This window comes from Erigeron canadensis, chromosome 6 (genome assembly GCF_010389155.1).
Source record: "Erigeron canadensis isolate Cc75 chromosome 6, C_canadensis_v1, whole genome shotgun sequence".
In the NCBI taxonomy this organism is placed as follows: Eukaryota; Viridiplantae; Streptophyta; class Magnoliopsida; order Asterales; family Asteraceae; genus Erigeron; species Erigeron canadensis.
The window spans coordinates 30,402,231-30,421,218 of record NC_057766.1 but is presented as its reverse complement, the minus strand read 5'-3'; the positions used below and the strand labels follow the sequence as shown (position 1 = coordinate 30,421,218).

Genomic DNA, 18,988 nt, shown 5'->3' with positions numbered 1-18,988 from the left:
TTTATAAAAAAAAGTCTCATTAATTTATACTTTTTTGTTTTCCATCAATAGTTTATACTTTTTTAGCTTTGAATACTTAATTTATATTTATTTTTACCCATCAACATGAGAGGATTTTTTAAAATTTACAATTATTTAATTAATTAAAAAAAGTTCAACATAATCTCTCAATTTAAAAGGTGCATAATTTTCTTCTTTTTTATATATTAGTTTTGTGTATTAATGTTTAAAATTACAATTGTCACTCAAATCAAGAGTCCCAATTGTTATCAAAAAATATGAAAACAATCCTAATTGTGATTATTGTACTACAACTTGCAAAGTATAACACTTGGAACCGTATATCTTCAAAATTATAAGTTTTTATGACTTAAATTGTATGAAAATCTAATATTGATAATATCGTAAATATCGTGTGAAGTGTTGGACACGGTTTAAAATCTATTAATCAATTATATTATTGGTCAATTTTTAGATTGAAAAAAAAACAGATACTCATGGCAACCGGGTATATATTCGTTGTATGTTTATGTTTTTGAAATACTAGTCGATTTAATCTATTGTTAAGATCTATCATGTCACACCTCGAGAGCAACGCAACTACGCAAGTTTCAAAAGGGAATGAAACATGTTAGCTAATATGTAAAGTAGAAGAATAATCAAAATGAGAGGAATTCGTTGAACAAATTTAATTGTTTCTTTATTAATTCACGAGAAACCAAAGTTGCTGATCATGAAGAGGGATGCCATCAACGACAACATCAAGTGTCGTAAAAAAAACTCTTTCTTTATAAGAATAAAAATAAAAATAAAAATAAAAAAAGTTTATCTAACACCAACACTCATAGATTTATTAAAGCTTTTTGAATAGATCATATCCTCATCAATACAAAAGCACTTTGTTGATAAATACCCTTCTTCTTGATATAACCACATGTTCATAAGTTCATTCGATTACAAACCTTCATGAAAGTGATACACTAAACTAATTTTAGACTATATCTCAAGTTATTGTTGACTTGTTTTAGCATATAGTTGTAATCAAATAAGGGTCTAACAGATTTGTTTGAAATAAAAGATAACGATTTACGGTTCAAAATTTACCACTTTACAATCACGAGAAATTAGCTTTCGATCTGTAAAGTTGTTAGTCAAAAACTGGATAAGGTCTAATAATAAACACACATATGATTCTTATACGTACGTACATAATAATCTCGTGCTTACAACTGTGACATGTACCTTTACATTATCGGTGAACATTTATAAAAATAATATAAAGTATATCAAATTATCCAGTCAATTATGTAGAATTCATCATTCTCAATTTGTTGTTTGCTCATTTGTATGGTCAAAATATAGTCTCCCAACAATTTTGTCTTCTTATTATTAAATGTTGAGTGTATTATAGTATTATTATTATATTTATACTCCTTTATTTAAGCAGCATGATTGGATCAGTGGTAAACACTTTTGCCTCTGGAGACAGAGGTTATGGGTTCGATCCTCATTCCATGCAAAGGTTGGAGGACCTTTTCTACCATTTAGGTAGAAACTGAAAGCAGTCTCGCTACTTAGGTAGAGGTAAGGTCTGCCTACATCTTAACCTCCCCCCGTCGAGGTATTGGGGCTCAAAACCCGCAGAAGGCGGCACTGAGCAGTTACTTACTTATTTATACTCCTTTATTTATAAAAAAAATAGCATCCTCTACCATGAATATTGAAAGTTACACATGACAAAATTACAATTATACTCTTTTTATTCTCTACCTATTAAACAAATACAATCCATCCCTTGAACACACACAAGTCACTCTTTGTTAGTATATGTATAACATTATGATTTAAAAATGTTCCATTCGAGAAAAAAATAGATGTACATCAGATTAGTTATTTATAGTTTAAATAGAATCTAGAATTTTAACATATACTCGTAATATACTAGTCCTAATACCCGTACGATGTACGGATATATAGATTGTATCATATAGAAATTTGAATATGCCACATACATGATTCGTGCGTATGAAATAAATTGTGGTTAAAGTAAACAAATGCTCGAAGCTAAATAATAATAAACAATAATGACAAAAGTAATATATGTTTAGTTATAGTTTTGAATTTACTTTAAACTTTTACAATCACATTAAATTCGAAACTTGTAAGTATAGTGGATGATGGTTTTAAAATAGTTTTTTATATACAATATTTCATATGTTGATTTTTTAAAAAATAATTAAATGATTATAAATTTTAAAAAATTCTCTCAAGTTATGGCTAAAAATAAATATAAATAAAGTATTCAGGGTTAAAAACTATAAATTATTGATGGAAAACAAAAAAAGTGTAAATTAATGAGACTTTTTATACAAATTAATATAAATACCAATATAATAATATATTTGGATAATGATTATTATGATTTTTAATTTATAGTTAATCTAAATGATGACATAAGCGAAAGTCAATTTGATGAAATTGAACGATTTGATTGGTTAATAAGTCATTAGTTCAACTGTCTTATAGTATATATTAAGATTAAGATTAAGATTAAGATAAAATTAAGATAATAATAATGTATTTTTTAAATAGTTTTTTTAATGGATATAACTAAAAGAACACTTGTCTTTATAATACAATACCCACGTGTTGTTTAATGGGGGCTATAATCCTGTTTTAGTTTATTGGTAGATTAGTAATAAAAATAATATATGTATTTACTTGTACCCCGTATTATTAAAACGTAACCGCTAACTAGTCGTCTTCTTTTTTTTGTTGCAATATTATATTTTATGCGCAATGATAATACGTAGTGATACAATTAACAAAACCTTTTTTAATCCTATAAACCTAGTTATACACTTATACCATATTTGTGTGGAAATGGATAATCTGTTATGTGTCAAGGTCATGAATGGTAACATATCTTTTTTAGAAAAAAAACCATTACGTTACGTAAATCTATATTCTATTATTTTTACACACATGGTGTTGTAGTTATAATTCATGATATATAGGATTGTATATTTGGTAACGAATATTATCGGCTATAAATGAAATGTTGTGTACCATCAAAACATCACGTAATCAATATATATCGTATGGGTGCCATAACGATTCCAAGTGACTGACATGTCATCAAATTCCAGGTGCCACATCGGATTTTACCGGCGATGAAGCGCTGAAGACTACCATTTCATTTTAGATAATGATAAATCAACCTAATTAATATGCCTAATAGTAAGATAATAACATGTGGAAAAATCAGGAGACAAGATTAGGAAAGAGAATTAGTGAAATCCACATATTAAACGCTTAAGGTTTTTAGGTTGGTTTTTAGGCATATGAAAATTTTACCGAATTAAGACATGAAGGGGGCAAAATGAACACCGCATAAGCTTGATTTTCAGGGGACTTGATTTTTAAATTTTACATATACATACATATATTTAAATTATATTGTACGTATTATATCTGTGTATTATGTTATACAGTATACAATATCTCTACATTTAATAATTAACTATGAATATTTTGACATGCGTTAAGATGTTATTTACAAGTCGTTGGGTCAAATTCATTGCTCCTAATCAAGGGATATTTTTTCACGGCTCGTCAACCTAGACCCAAAATCCCTTAGAGTTGTCCCTGACCAAAAGCATAAATTTTTTTGGGGAGCAAACGTTTTTTTTTTTTAATGGCTAAAAGGGGCTATTACTAATGAAAACGCCCAACTAGCAAGATGTCGAAAAATACATTGTATAGAAATACAACAAAACCACAATCTAGAAACTTTCTGGATCTTTAACTGTTAAGATTGTAAAATAGTTAGAAAGAAACTCATGCCACAGTTACCCAAGACACGAGAAAACACCCCATCAATGACTATATTACCATAATGCTAACTTTGTCCTTAATACAATTATTGTTATTATTATTATTATTATTATTATTATTATTATTATTATTATTATTATTATTATAAAATAACATTTATCAAAATACTAGTAAAAACTTGAAAAGTATAAATTACAACAAACATTTAATTTCGTGATAACCAATTAATATCTAGATAACTTTATCTAATTTTCAATTTTTAAAAAAGGTAAACAAAATACATATCCGATAATGATCCACTTGGGATTTTTCTCCCTATATAAACACCAACAACCTAGAATACACTTTTCTTTTTATATATAATTTCTTGTAGCTTTCAAACTCCATTTCTTCGATCCCTACGTCCAATGGCTAAATCTATAGAACAACTTTCAGATATCGAAAAAGGCAATCTTGTTACCTTAAATGAGTCAACGAACTACAAAGTCCATTTAACTCAAAAGGTATATATATATATATACTTGTACAATTCATAATATATTGTATTTGTGTAGTGATAATATCTGCTTATGTATATTTGTTATAATGTTGTTCGTTGACGTTGTATAGCTGTTAGCGGAACTCATTGGCACATATTGTGTCATTTTTGCTGGATGTGGATCCGTCGCGGTTAATAAAATTTACGGTGGCACAGTAACTTTTCCTGGAATATGCGTAACTTGGGGTTTAATCGTTATGTGCATGATTTACACCGTTGGTCATGTATCGGCTCATTTTAACCCCGCCGTGACAATCACCTTGTCTCTTTTGAAGTTGTTGCCATTTAAAGAAGTATGCAACTTTATTTTTTAAATAACTTATTGAAATTGATATACACGTTTTTTTTTTTTTTTTGTAATATATAGTTTTTGGAATTTATTTAATTTTAGTCTTGTGCATACATATGTAGGTGCCTGGTTATATATTGGCACAACTTTTGGGTTCGATTCTTGCTAGTGCAACATTGGCGTTGTTAATGAATGTGACCCCGGAAGCATATTTTGGGACCGTACCGGTTGGTTCAACCCTACAGTCGTTCGTTGTTGAGATAATCATTACGTTTATTTTGATGTTTGTTATATCTGGTGCTTCCAATGACGATAGAGCGGTATGTTTTCATTCTAATGATCTTGATTGTAAGCGTATAAAAATATTTTGTTGATTAGATAAAATCATTCAGATTTAGAATTTTCATTAATTACTAATTGTTTGTTTTAAAATTTCAGATAAAGAAGCATGGAGGGATTGCAGTTGGAATGGCAATCATGTTAAATGTGTTTGTTGGAGGGTAATTATTATTAACTGAATTTGCTAAGTTAACTATGATTAATTATTATTTTTAATTGCATTTTTTAGGAAAATATTTAATTGAATTTAATTATAAAAATTCAGGCCTATTTCTGGAGCATCGATGAATCCTGCTAGAAGTCTTGGACCAGCTTTTGTTAAGCATAATTTCAAAGGAATTTGGGCATATATTTTTGGCCCAATAATCGGAGCTATTATCGGAGGATTTGGTTATCAATTGTTAAAGCCAACAGATAAATCTTATAGCGATCTTGTTAAAAGAAATCATTGATCATTTTATTCAGATGGAGTATATTTTCATTTAGATTGTTGAAATACTGTATTTTGTTTTTAGTTTTTTTCTTTTTTTAATTTTGGGAATTTTATTTCATAAAATATTGGAATAATTGTTGATGGTAGTGTTCTAGCAATTTTCAAAAATCTTGGAGGAAAGTTGTTTCCATACAATTTATATCTCTTTATATTTACAACTATAACTATGATTGTTTAAAGAGTTTTCAATACTATAACAGTATTTAAGAGGTTATTTGCATGTTTTGTTATGGATAATCTATGATTATAACACATATATGGCATGTCATATATGTAGATTGTTATGATACTCAGCCATATTATTTGTACTGAACCTTTTCGATGTTGTGATGAAATATACTCATCGGGGTAATTCCATTACCCCTACATCTTTTGGCCGAAGATCCTTATCTCTTTACCTTTGATAGAATCAAGGTTGTCTACGTCTAATTACCTCCATATCCTGCTTTGGCAGTATTGGATATTGTTTTTGTTGTTGTATGGTCTACGTCCGTTGAATTCACATTGATAATATATATCCTTCCTTGATAATATAGTGTGAAAAAGAATGGAAACTTAATAAAACCAAAATCTTGTTATTTCTCCCAACAATGTCACTTTCTTTAGATAATAGAAAGAGAAGATATGCATTAATTAATAGATGAGAAATGATATTTATCCCACAAAATATCCATAAATAGCAAGTGTTTTTGACAAATGAACATTTTATCTAAACGGAAGAGCCTAACTACATAGTCAAAAGTGGTATTATTATGTGCGAAACTATAGAGTCAAAGAATGTCGTGATTGTCAAATTCCAACATTCTCGATATTATTGGTTCAATTCATGAGACAAGACGGGACAAATGGACACCGGCCAACAAAATTGTGCATTTTATTTTTGTTGGTGATTATAACAAGGAAGACTTCTGCTTGGTGTTTGGTTTGAGTGTTTGACCATGTATGTAGGTTTGCTTCGCTCAACTCTTTGTCCACATTACATTCCCGTAGACATGCAAAAGAATTTGTAATGAATGAGCTAGAAAAACTATTCAAGTTTTAAATTTTTTAACAGTGATATATACTCGTATTAAAAACATCGAGCCAAAGACTTGTGATAAAATCCAAGTACCAAATAGTCGCTAACGAAATTATGAAGAATCCCGAGATGACCACGACTCCAGCCCGATTTTTAGCCCATCATGGGATTGGTTAATTACTTTCAACTTACGATATTTGATTTCGATAACATAACAGCTAACAAAAATCAGAAGTTGCAATTAAACCCCTCACAAGCCTCTCCCTCCAATGATGTCTCCTAATCGGAAATCTTTAAAACGTAAGGGGAAGGTTCCAGCAAAGTTCAAAGACACTGTTCATAGTCTAGCTGAAAAAGATACTAATACCAATTCTGATCATCAAAGTGATGTTACTAACAGCCCGATTAGGACTGATATTAGGGGTTCTGTTGGTGGTGATGATAAAAAGGTACAGCCGCGAAGCATACTGAAGGAAATGGACAAGAGTGCTTCCATGGACTCCAATTCAGCTCTTTCACCTAAAAAGGTTGTGTTTGAAGATACAGAGGAAACTGTTGTTACAGTGGATACATAAAAAGATCAAGGTGATGTTCATCAGCTTGTTGATAATCCTGTTGTGAATGCAAATAAGGATGTTTCTAGTCCTTTGAATGACGATGGGAAATACTCGACAGTTGTAGAGCCAATATCAAATGCTAAGGGGCAGCCATTGCCTCCAGTATCCTCTACCAGGAACGATGGTGAAAAGAAACTGGAGGGGCAGCCGTCTTATGCGGCTGCTCTCAAAGCTCAAACGAATATCACCAAAAAGGTAAATTTTAGAAATCTTTCATGTAATTCTTCTGTAGAGGGGGCGGACGTGGTGATTCCTCTCTCTACTGTCTTGGAAGTTAATAGTAGGCTTGCAAATACGCTTTATGGTTATTTTCTTGGGGATAGACCTGCATATCCTATTGTTTAGAATTACGTTAACAACACTTGGGCGAAGTATGGGTTAAAGAAAATGATGATGAATTCTTTGGGGTTCTTTTTTTTCAAGTTTGACACAAAACAAGGCATGGATCAAGTACTTGAAAGAGGACCATGGCTTATTCACTCCATGCCTATCTTGTTAAATGTTTGGACACCGAATTCATGTTTAACCAAGCAAGATATTACAAGTGTCCCGGTTTGGGTTAAAATGCACCAGGTTCCTCTAGTTGCATATTCCGAGGATGAGTTGAGTATGTTAGCTACCAAACTTGGTGATCCTAAGATGCTGGATTCCTTTACTAGCTCTATGTGTATGGATTCATGGGGTCGAAATAGTTATGCCCGTGCATTAATTGAAGTTCATGCTGATAAGGAGTGGTGTGATGAAATTAGGGTAGCTATTACACGAATGAATGGTGAAGGGCATTCAATGGAGAGGGTTAGGGTTGAATATGAATGGAAGCCTCCTAGGTGTTCAGGGTGCAAGGTATATGGTCATTTTGATGATAAGTGTCCAAAAAGAGTAATTGTAAATTTAAAGAAGGTGGACGTTGTGGGGAATCAGGATGTTGATGGTTTTCAGATTGTAAATAAGAAGGGTGGGAAAGTTAAGTCGAAACAAACAAGACAAGTTGAGGGCATAAAAATCACAAAGCCTAAGCCACAATTTATATATCGACGAAAGGAAAAACCTGACCAGAAATGTGTGACTAAGGATGGGTCTGGATAATCTAAAGATAATCTCCCTCTAAAGAATACGTATGATTTGTTGTCTGGTGATAATGCGGATGTGTTTTTGGAGGATGAGCCTAATCCTGAGCCGCATCCTGCTAATGGTGCATCGACAAGTAGTTCTGGGAGTGGCTCTATTACTTCGCACAAAACTGCTTTGGACCTGGATAGTGATGATGACAATGTTGAAGTGGTTTACGATGAGTCTATCCTAGAAAAAGAAGTAAAGGGGGCAAGCACTCCCATTCAAACAGTTCCAAATGATTAAAGTAGCGCCGTGGAATATAAGGGGGCTTAATAACGCCCCAAAACAGAACGACGTACATCAGGTTCTGTACGAAAATAAACTGGATGTGTGTGCCATACTTGAATCTCATGTCTCGACTTTAAGTGTAGACAAAATCTGTGCTAAGGTTTGTTGGCACTGGAAATGGGTTTCTAATGCAAGCTATTGTAGTAAGGGTTCGCGTATCATTCTAGGTTGGAACCCAAATACTGTGGACGTTTTGGTGATTACTCAATCCGACCAGGTTATGCATTCTAAAGTGTATATCAAAGCTACTAAAAAGTCATTTTTCTGCTCATTTGTATATGCACACAACCGTTACATTGATAGGCGTGAGCTGTGGAATAACCTTTCTCTCCATAACCAGTTTGTTCATCAAAAAGCGTGGTGCCTTTTAGGTGACTTTAATGCCGCTTTAAATCTTGAAGATAAGTCAGAAGGCAGCTCGACAATAGACATTGCTATGAGAGAGTTTAGAGAGTGTGTTGAGAATTTGGAGGTAACTGATGTAAATAGGTCCGGATTGCATTTCACTTGGAATAAAAAACCAAGAGGTAACTCTGGTTTATTGAAGAAGATTGACCGAGTTATGGCTAATCAAGATTTTCTTGATAGTTTCATTGGTGTGAATGCTATATTTCAACCATACAGGTCTTCTGATCATGCCCCATCTATTTTAAGGATCCCTCTAAATATCAAATACAAGCCCAAGCCGTTTAAATTTTCCAATCTATTGGTTCACAACCCAAAGTTTAAGGATGTTATTGCTGATATTTGGAGGGTCGATGTTCCCGGTTACCCGATGTATAGGGTGGTACAAAGGTTGAAGCTTCTTAAGAAACCGTTGAGAAAGTTGTTGTATAACTTACACGAAAAAGTTAAAAAAATTGTTGTTTTAGCTGGATACGGTGCAAACAGCTTTTAATAAGGAGCCACAAAATCCATTATTAAGAGATGAACACGCAATTTATCTTCAAGACTATAATAATGCTGTTTTGGATGAAAAAAGGTTCCTAAAGCAGAAAGCTAAAATTCATTGGTTAGAAGTGGGTGACTCAAATACTGCATATTTCCACAAGGTAGTAAAGGGTCGTGTTTCTAATAACCGGATTGATACTATTCTAGACTCTAGTGGAAATCAAGCTGAAGGAGAACAGGTTGCTAATACATTCGTGTTTCATTATGCTCAGTTCCTTGGCACCGCTGGTATGGTGTCTCCTCTTAACACTTCCAATTTGTTTTATAATAAATTGTCTTTAGAGAAAGCGAATAACATGGTGAGTGAGGTTACCGTGGAGGAAGTAAAGCAAACTATCTTTTCTATGGGGGACGACAAATCCCCAAGACCTGATGGGTTTTCTGTAGCTTTTTTCAAGAATGGTTAGGATATTATCGGTGGTGATGTGACAAGTGCAGTAAAAGATTTTTTCAGTTCAGGGAAAATGCTTAGGGAACTCAATCACACTGTGATTGCCCTAATCCCTAAGGTGTCTTCTCCATCTCGAGTCATTGATTATAGGCCTATCTCCCTTTGTAATGTGTTATTTAAGTGCATTAGTAAGATCATTGCAAACAGAATTAAAGAGAGTCTTGGAGATCTGGTTAACATGAATCAGTCAGCCTTCATACCAGGTAGAAGAATTTCTGATAATATACTCTTAACCCAAGAGATTATGCATAATTATCATCTTGACAGGGGTTCACCAAGGTGTGCGTTGAAGGTGGATATCCAGAAAGCTTATGATACAGTTGATTGGAATTTTCTTAATGTTATACTTTTTGAATTTGGTTTTCATCCTACAATGGTTGTGTGGATAATGAAATGTTTTTCAGGGGCTTCATTTTCTATTTACATTAATGGGGAGCTTCATGGATTCTTTCAAGGCAGGCGGGGCCTTCGGCAAGGAGACCCGCTATCCCCTTATTTATTTAGACTAGTTATGGAAGTACTTACACTTACTCTACATCGAGCTATCAATGAGTCAGGTACTTTTTCGTATCACCACAAATGTGATCTACATAAAGTGGTGAATCTTTGCTTTGCAGATGATCTCTTCATTTTTATGCGGGGGGATGTAGCATCAGCTCAGGTTATTATGAAGGCTTTGTCTGAATTTAAAGACTCCTCTGGTCTTGCGCCGAGTCTCCCAAAGAGTACAACATTTTTTTGTAACGTTCTGAATCATGTTAAAGTTGCTATTCTTGGAGTCCTCCCTTTTGAGGAAGGTTGCTTGCCGGTTAAATACCTTGGGGTGCCTCATATCTCCACAAGATTAAAGTACCAAAATTGTCAGCAGCTAATTGAGAAAGTTAAAAGACGACTGGATGATTGGCGGAATAGATTTTTATCTTTTGCAGGTCGACTGCAATTGCTTCAGTCTGTTGTCTCGTCACTTGTTGTATATTGGTCTACTGTGATGTTTCTCCCTCAACGGGTCATCCTAGAAATTGAACAGTTAATGCGAGGGTTTTTGTGGTGTCATGGTGATATGCAAAGAGGTAAAGCGAAGGTTGCTTGGGATACGGTTTGTCTTCCTAAGAATGAGGGTGGGCTAGGTTTAAAAAAGCTGGAAACGTTCAATGTTGCTCTCCTAACAGCCCACATCTGGAATATTTTGTCACATAAAGAGTCACTTTGGGTAAGGTGGATTCATACTTATAAGCTTAAGAACAGAAGTTTCTGGGAAATTCCAGCCAAAGGTGTCATGACTTAGAGTTGGCGTAAGCTCCTCCATATTCGCCCAAAGGTAAAAAGATTCTTCTGGTTCAAGGTGGGTAACGGTTTGGCTGCGAATGCATGGTTTGACAATTGGGGTGCACATGGTCCATTAATTGATTATGTTACAGCAAGACGGATTGCTAATGCCGGTTTTCGGTTGTGTTCTAAAGTTGCTGACATTGTTATGGATAATAATTGGATCTGACCAGCGCGATGGAATGGTGATTTCCCCTTTGAGCCTCCGATGCTTCAACCAGATGAAAGTGATAAGCTTTTATGGAAGGATCTACACGGAAACTTCAAAGAATTTACGGTTCATAATGTGTGGGAAGACATCAGATTGCGGGCTGATGAGGTGCCATGGGCACATATTGTTTGGTTTGCACGATGTATCCCTAAACATGCATTTGTGTTATGGCTAGTTTTTCATCGCAAATTGAGGACTCAAGATACTATGAGCCAATGGAATTTGGGGTTAGATGGGAGGATGCTTGTCTGCCCACTTTGTGAAGCTATTCCAAACTCTCATGAACACTTATTTTTTTATTGTACTTTCAAGCAACAGGTATGGATAGCTGCTCAAAGGAAAGCTGAGATTAATCTCAACTTCTCAACATGGAATGATGTTGTTAGCAACATTATGTTGTTACCGAAGAAGTCAACAGTTAGAAGCATTGTCCCTAAATTAGTGCTTGCTGCTGCAGTGTATGTCATTTGGAATGAAAGGAATGTGAGATTGTTTCTGGAAAAAAAGAGAACACGTGTTCGGATTGTGGATTCCATCATATCCACTGTACGACTGAAGCTCATGACATTTAGATTCAAGAAATCAAGACGAATGGAACAAGCCTTAGCAGCGTGGGATCTTCCCCATAAGTTACTTGTCGAGACGTAATTTTATTCTCATTGAATTTACTAGATGTAATAGTTCTTTGAGTTTATGATGTTTAGTTTGGTTCTTTTGGTAGGTTATAGACGTACTATGGTACGATCGGATGTGTAAGCCAGTTTGGTACTCAACCATACTGCCTGTACTTTATCTATTTGAGTTTTTTATATGTTAACTAATCAGGGTAAACCCTTTACCCAAAATCAGAAGTCAATATGGCAAGTGGTGGCAATGTTGCTAGCTACACACCACATAGACAACTCACAATCTTTATTTACATCGTTCTTGTCTAAGTGGATTTAGACCAAGTTCAGCTTGATTGTCACTAAAATCTAAAGGTACTCGATCTCTAACAACTAACTCACCGTTCTAAAAATATAAAATTGAGTTAAAGAGGGCATTTCTAGTTGGGCATATGGTGTAATAATCCAAGCTACTTGCAAAAAAATAATATGGGACTGCGATTGTGGAGCTCACAGAGTCTGGCTATTTATTTTCGATCATATCATCCTCCTTTTCTTTATGTTCGGCACTGACACTTTTCCTCAGGATCACAATTAATAGTCGGGTATGCATTTATTTGTATCTGTAAGTCAAATGGCAATTTCATTTAGCCAAGGTGTCATGTTGTGTCTTTTTCTTTCTCACAGTCGGTTTCTCGTTTTGTGTTCTTGACAATTTTACAACTTTTTATCTGATTGACTTGGAGACATTGCTTTATAACTTTGTGCGACTTGATCTCGTTTATGTGTTAAGAACCAGTAAACTAAAAGTTATTTTTTGGGGATTTTCCTAATTACAACCTGAAATAATCAAATAAAACAACTTTTCACTAGAAAATTAGCAAATTGGTTTTTATGCATAGTAAATTTCCCATTCTTCCAGCAAATGACCATGATTCTCAGTACACACAAAATGCAGCCCATTTATGGAACCAAAACATTAGAATAGCAACTGATACTACATGTTCATCATATGTAAGTAACATTTCACAATGATTCTATAAACTGGCATTTAGGACAACCCCAACCAAATAGTGAGATTTTAAATAAAGACAAGCAGAAAACTATGAAAGTATGGCATGGATGATGATGATGATGACGCAAACCAAAAATCAGATGGATCCTAGGTACAGGCAGGTTCTTGTTAAATCACATTGTCCTACAATTGAACAGGTACTGTCGACTACTTATAAATATAATACGTTTTGGGCGACGCAGAAGATTGCCGCTTATCTGCAAACCAACTTTACCAATACTCAGCGCACCTGATAGTCTGATACGAGAGGAGGCACCAGAACTACAATGTCAACAAACTTCATGTAAAATACATTTTGATTTCATTATTTATTCAGAATGATGAATAAGCATTTCAATGTTTTAATGTTTACACAACTGGTCATTAGCCAGTAACCAAAGTTGAGAATGAAGTAAACCAAAAACAAAAAATAATTGTATGGATGGATTGAATAACATCACTTTGATTATTAAAGGGATCTTGCCTAAAACGCATGCACTTGCGTTTCCTGCAGACCTGTTAATATGATAAGCCTGTCATCTGGAAGCAATTTCATGTATATGAAACCCAAATTTAGGTTGAGACTTGAGCAGTGAGCTTCCTGGCCGACCTAAATAAATACTACTAAAAATACTAGTTTCTACTAAAAATCTAGTAAAGATAACAGCACACTTCCAAAAGAAACACTAAAAAATGATAGAAGTGTGAGAATGTGAGATATGTTTTTCTACTACCCTGCATTTACGGATAGAAGGCATCAGAATCTGCAAGTTCCTATCAAAGTATTGCTATTTTCAACCAAAATGTTGTAATCTATACAGCTACAGTAACTGTTCTAAAGCTTTGCTAACCTTTTTACAGGGCTTTTTTCATCTGGGAAAATCCATATTGTAGTGAATCCAACTTCAAAAAGCCCCCTCTTAAAAAAATTTAAAACATTAGCATACATTCATCATCCGTATTAATTCAATTTCCTGCCATCTGAAGACCCTGTCAAGTGAAAGGTTCATCTAAAATGCGATAGCATGAAAACTGAAATACAATAACATTCAGATCTCATTCATAGACAATAGAAAAAATAGCAATCAAGAGCTGGTTTATCACCATCAAAATTGCTTTACTCAATAGTAAATCACATTCATCAAGTTAATTACGATAACAACAAAAATTGTACCAAAAATTTATGCCTATTCTTCGGCTTTGGTTTTCCTTCTTTTCTTCTTTTCAGGCGTCACTGAATTCCTAATTTCTCCCCCATCAACCTCTGAATTCTTCCTTTTCTTCTTTTTCTTCTTTTCTTCACTCTTTTCTTTCACAGGTTCGATAACGTTTTCCAATCCAACTTCAGTATTGTATGTTTTACTACTCTCCAGATCCTCGGACGTCTTCTTTTTCTTATCTTTCTTTCTCAACTTACCTTTAGCTTTACTGGCCCCGTTTTCATCAATTTCAACTGGATCCTGGTCAAATTCCCTGTTTCCCGCATCGCCATTTTCCATAACTGTACGCTCATCTTCTTCTATATCTCTATGAGTCATATCAGAAAATCCAGATATAGTTGAAGCTTCCTCCTTTGAGCGACTTCTCTTAAGTTTATGGTTCTTTTTAAAGTATACGTGCTCATTAAAAGCCTCGGATGCACGGCGGAGGTAAGCAGACACCGCTTGGGAAGCTCCGTTGTCAGATTTCACAAACTTCGACAAAATATTGGCGGCTTTCGAGAGATTAACAGGCTTTGAAGATACAATCGTTCCAGAAATGATCTTCATCTGAATTCAAACAAGAATGTTCACACATTTACAGACTTACATTAAAACAAACAGAACCAAGATGACAGTGATTAAAATGACACAAATAAAAGTGAATGATGGAATTCCCAAATCACCCATACATCTCTCAATCGCAGAAAGGAAAATGACAGTGAGATCTACCAAGGGTGTGTTTAGTTGCCGAAAATTGCAAAATTGTCCATCTCTACATCTTTAAAAATCAGAAGTTGTACTTTATCTACTACTGGAAAATTTATAGAAGCTGGTAATTTGTTTTCATAATACAGTTTAAAAAATGAAAGGAGACTTCAATTCAAGAAAGCAAACTAGTTTTCAAAAACTTAGCAACAAAATATGTAAAGTAAGTTTTCTTGTTCCTAAAATTTTTTTTCCTAGAAAGTTCAAACTTGAACACTGGCTTTATTTTTCGAGTTGTTCTTGAAACTTATAGCTGCAAAAAAGATTCCAAATTCATACAACTAAACGCACCCTAAAGTTCTAACCTTTTCTCCTACATTCTCGTTTCTCACGGAAAAACGAGACAAATAAATCTCCGGCTACATGTTCCCATTCCCATGCCCCAACCAAATTCATTCCATCACTTCTTTCACATATTGACTATTACTACTACAAACATTCCCTAAAGCACACAACTTTATAGCTCGGTTTTCGAAAACTAACTTTCACTTAACTAACCATTACTTACTAACTTACTGTTTCAGTGTTTCTTTATCAAGTCAACACACAATAGCAGATTTTTACAACCAATAAAAGTTACCAATTAACATATAATAATATAAACAAAATTTAAAAGAACTGGTAATATATACAGTGATATAATTACAAAAACCCTAATTACAAATTAAACAGTCAGATAGATGGAAAAGTAAGTAAGAAAAAGGGAGTATTAACAAACCTGGAATGTGTATATATATATATGATGAATAAATGGTCAGAAGTTTGAAACAAGTGAAGGGGATTCAAGGAATAAAAATATAATTTGAGAAGATGATTTGAGGTTTTGACTGTTTTTGTTCGCCGCTATTCTACTTTTGCTTAATTTTCAGTTTTTCTGGCGACCACTTTAGGCATTTTGATTAGAGTATCAGAAAATTTGTCCCTTCTTTATGATTTGGCCCATTGGGTTTTTAAATATGGCCCAAACGAATATTGCCGCATTTTTATTTGTTTTTTACTTTTTTGCTTAAAAGTTTATGAATGTAGAATAGGGATCAGCACAAAAATTTAAATCTTGATCCTGTTTCGAAACTGTTTTGATTTCAATAGAGAAGTGGTATCGAATTTCAAGTAGGAGCGTAAACGGTATTCACTTTTGATAGTTTTCAAGATCAATACCGATACTTGAAAAATCTCGTACAAATACATATTCTTTAAATGCCTCATGTCAATACCGTTTCGTATGGGACTGGTATTAAGTTGTGGTGATTTTCAAAACCGGTCCAATATCGGTATTTCCCTAGAAATACAATTACAAAGGGATTTGGATATACATTATGGGTCCAACCATTGGAGCAATTGCAGGAGGATTTGTTTATAACTTGCTTAAACCAACAGACAAATCTTTTAGTGAATTGATTAAGAGAGCTTAGCAAATTATGTACCCTATTATTTAACTCTTGTTTAGTAGGTAACTTATTGTTAATACTAGAGATAATATACTTTTGGTCTTCATGAGTTTTCATGTTGGGCTTTGTGTGTGTGGAGTTGCAGAGAAGGCAAAAGGGGTGGGGGTGGTTATTGATAATATATTTAGAAATATGAAACTAGTACCATTATATAACAAAGATTACTGAAGCTTCGCTCCAGTCAAGTTCCATAATTTGTTTAGGGAACAAAGGTTACCGAAGCTTCGCTCCATTCAAGATCCACTAGTAAATTGAAAATATTCTAGCAGAAGTCGAAGACTAATGTTAGAAAAAAGAAAACATTGTAAGTGGCGGAGCCCATAAAATGTTTTAATCAGATTGAAGACCGGAGCCAATCATTAGTGTCAAATACTTACATAGTTACATATCTTTACACTCATTACGATTTTACACCGATTACGAGAAACACTTTTTACCTTTACATATTTTTTTCACGGACAATAACCTTTTGCATATGCAAAGTCTAATTATGTGTATAAGGTGGTTGGTTTAAATAAAAAAATGTCATCCAATATGACTTTATCCTTAACTTGAAACAAGTATATTAAGGAATTAAATGTGTTTCTTAAATTTTCACAACCATATTTATACAACATATATATATATTATATATATATATATATATATATATATATATATATATCTTTACATATACTCTTGTTTGCCTACAAAATAAAGTCTTTCTGCAACCCTAGAAAATGACTTTGGCGTTCTTCGTGAACTTGTGCAATAATACTCTCGATCGTAAAAGAGAACATTTCACAACGTTAAGTGTTTTAATCTTGTAGAGTATTTTCAAACACTGTTCACATTGCATTAATAGGTTGTTAGAATATTTACATTTTTTATATTATTTTGGTCTTTTAACAACCTTTCATTTTATTTAACAACTAGCTTAAGGACCCGGGTGACTACCCGGGTGGTATTATAAAAACTAATTATAGTAAAGATGTAAACAATACAACACAATTAACTACATAATAAGTAGTCATTTAATATATTCAATAAAAAAAATCTTATAATTCTTACACGGTATAGATCTAATTTGAAAACAATCAATGCACAAGCAATCCTTGTAAACGGCCCAACTTATTAACATGAAAGAATGCCCAGTCACAATTATAATTTCAAACCACCAAGACATATGCATAACCAAAGTAAATAAGTACCGAGTACATGGAACGAAGGAAACAAAACATAAACATAAAAATGACCATGTTGACATTAAACCGAAAGTCAATGTATCAAAACATGTATGAGCAGCAACCTTGACATTAGAGACCATGAGCATGAAGCATGACCAAAACATCCAACTTAACATCATCAGGCCCTTCAAATCACAAAGAACAAAAGTAACGTTGGACTAAAAAACAAACATCATTAGGCAGATACTTGCAGTAGAAGATATTAAGAGAGGCTTATAAGAGTTAAGTGTGTTGAAGGCAGATACTTGTTTCTTCAAAATGTATCACTTATATATAGGAATAGCAACAGAGAAACAAATTGGTGATAAGATCCGTATTTAGGGTTTTTCAAATTGTTGATAATATCTAAAACATATTTAGAGTTGATGATTGTTGATAAAGTTTACTTGAAATTCAACGTTGAATCCAAAATAAAAGGAAACAGAAAAATATATATATTGAGGTTTCAATCCCAAAATAATCGTCGTTTTTGAAAAGATTTAAAAAATTGTTATGTGTATAGCAATATGAAAATACGAAAATAATAATAATAAAAAAAGAATTTAACCTGGATTCAAACTCTTTTCTAATCCCACGTGAAGAGCTTTATATTAAACCCATATTTACTTCTATGAATAATCATCTCAATGGCATCCACATTCCACAGCTTCTTTGCAGCCGTGATTATCTGTCTGAAGTATTCAAATTTAAATTCTGATTATTTTTTATCCTCGTATATAAACGAATCAATATGAATGAGCATAAAAAAATATGGTTAGTAATTAAAAAAAAAAAAAAAACTAACCTGGATCCCAAATATTGATGTCCTTTAAAAAAAAAACTTCTTTTAACTCAATGTAGAAACATATTGTGTGTATGTGTCATCGTACCGTCCCCCAACAATTTTGGGGTTAAAAGAAACCGGGGAATCCAATTTACGAAAATGATCCTCAAAAATTGGGGTTTCATGGATTTAATTAGGTTAAATTTATGAAATTGGGTTTAAAATTGGGGGTTCATGGATTTAAGTAATTTGAGGTTGAAAGTTAGGTTCCATGGATTATTAATCTGGTTTTAATTCGTATTGAAATTGAGGTGTTGGTTTTATAAAAATATATGCTTTTGAGGTTAGAAGTTGGGTTTTTTTTTTAAGCTGAAATTCACGTGAAACGTTTTTTAGTTAATGAGTAAATTTAATTATTAAATTAATTGAGAAAAGATTTAGAAGTATTCAACTG

General features: G+C 33.3%; 2 protein-coding genes across 2 annotated transcripts; one reads left to right on the top strand and one right to left on the bottom strand.

The window, feature by feature from the left end:
* The first annotated feature begins 4,212 nt into the window (after window positions 1-4,212).
* LOC122603604 (probable aquaporin NIP-type) lies at window positions 4,213-5,660 on the top strand. Its single transcript, XM_043776355.1, has 5 exons — window positions 4,213-4,340; window positions 4,447-4,668; window positions 4,787-4,984; window positions 5,103-5,164; window positions 5,269-5,660. The coding sequence occupies exons 1-5, from the start codon at window positions 4,245-4,247 to the stop codon at window positions 5,453-5,455; spliced, it is 765 nt and encodes a 254-aa protein (XP_043632290.1). The 5' UTR covers window positions 4,213-4,244; the 3' UTR covers window positions 5,456-5,660.
* An 8,566-nt stretch (window positions 5,661-14,226) lies between these two features.
* Window positions 14,227-15,979, bottom strand: LOC122603605 (protein PXR1-like). The gene is made up of 2 exons (XM_043776356.1): window positions 15,816-15,979; window positions 14,227-14,899 (listed from the first exon to the last, which is right to left on the bottom strand). The coding sequence occupies exon 2, from the start codon at window positions 14,897-14,899 to the stop codon at window positions 14,318-14,320; it is 582 nt and encodes a 193-aa protein (XP_043632291.1). The 5' UTR covers window positions 15,816-15,979; the 3' UTR covers window positions 14,227-14,317.
* Between the last annotated feature and the right edge of the window lie 3,009 nt (window positions 15,980-18,988).

Coding starts and splice junctions, on each gene's coding strand:
- LOC122603604 (XM_043776355.1), top strand. CDS start 4,245: ATGGCTAAATCTATAGAACAACTTTCAGATATCGAAAAAGGCAATCTT. Junction 4,985..5,102: donor CTTCCAATGACGATAGAGCG/GTATGTTTTCAT, acceptor TTAAAATTTCAG/ATAAAGAAGCATGGAGGGAT. Junction 5,165..5,268: donor TTAAATGTGTTTGTTGGAGG/GTAATTATTATT, acceptor ATAAAAATTCAG/GCCTATTTCTGGAGCATCGA.
- LOC122603605 (XM_043776356.1), bottom strand. CDS start 14,899: ATGAAGATCATTTCTGGAACGATTGTATCTTCAAAGCCTGTTAATCTC.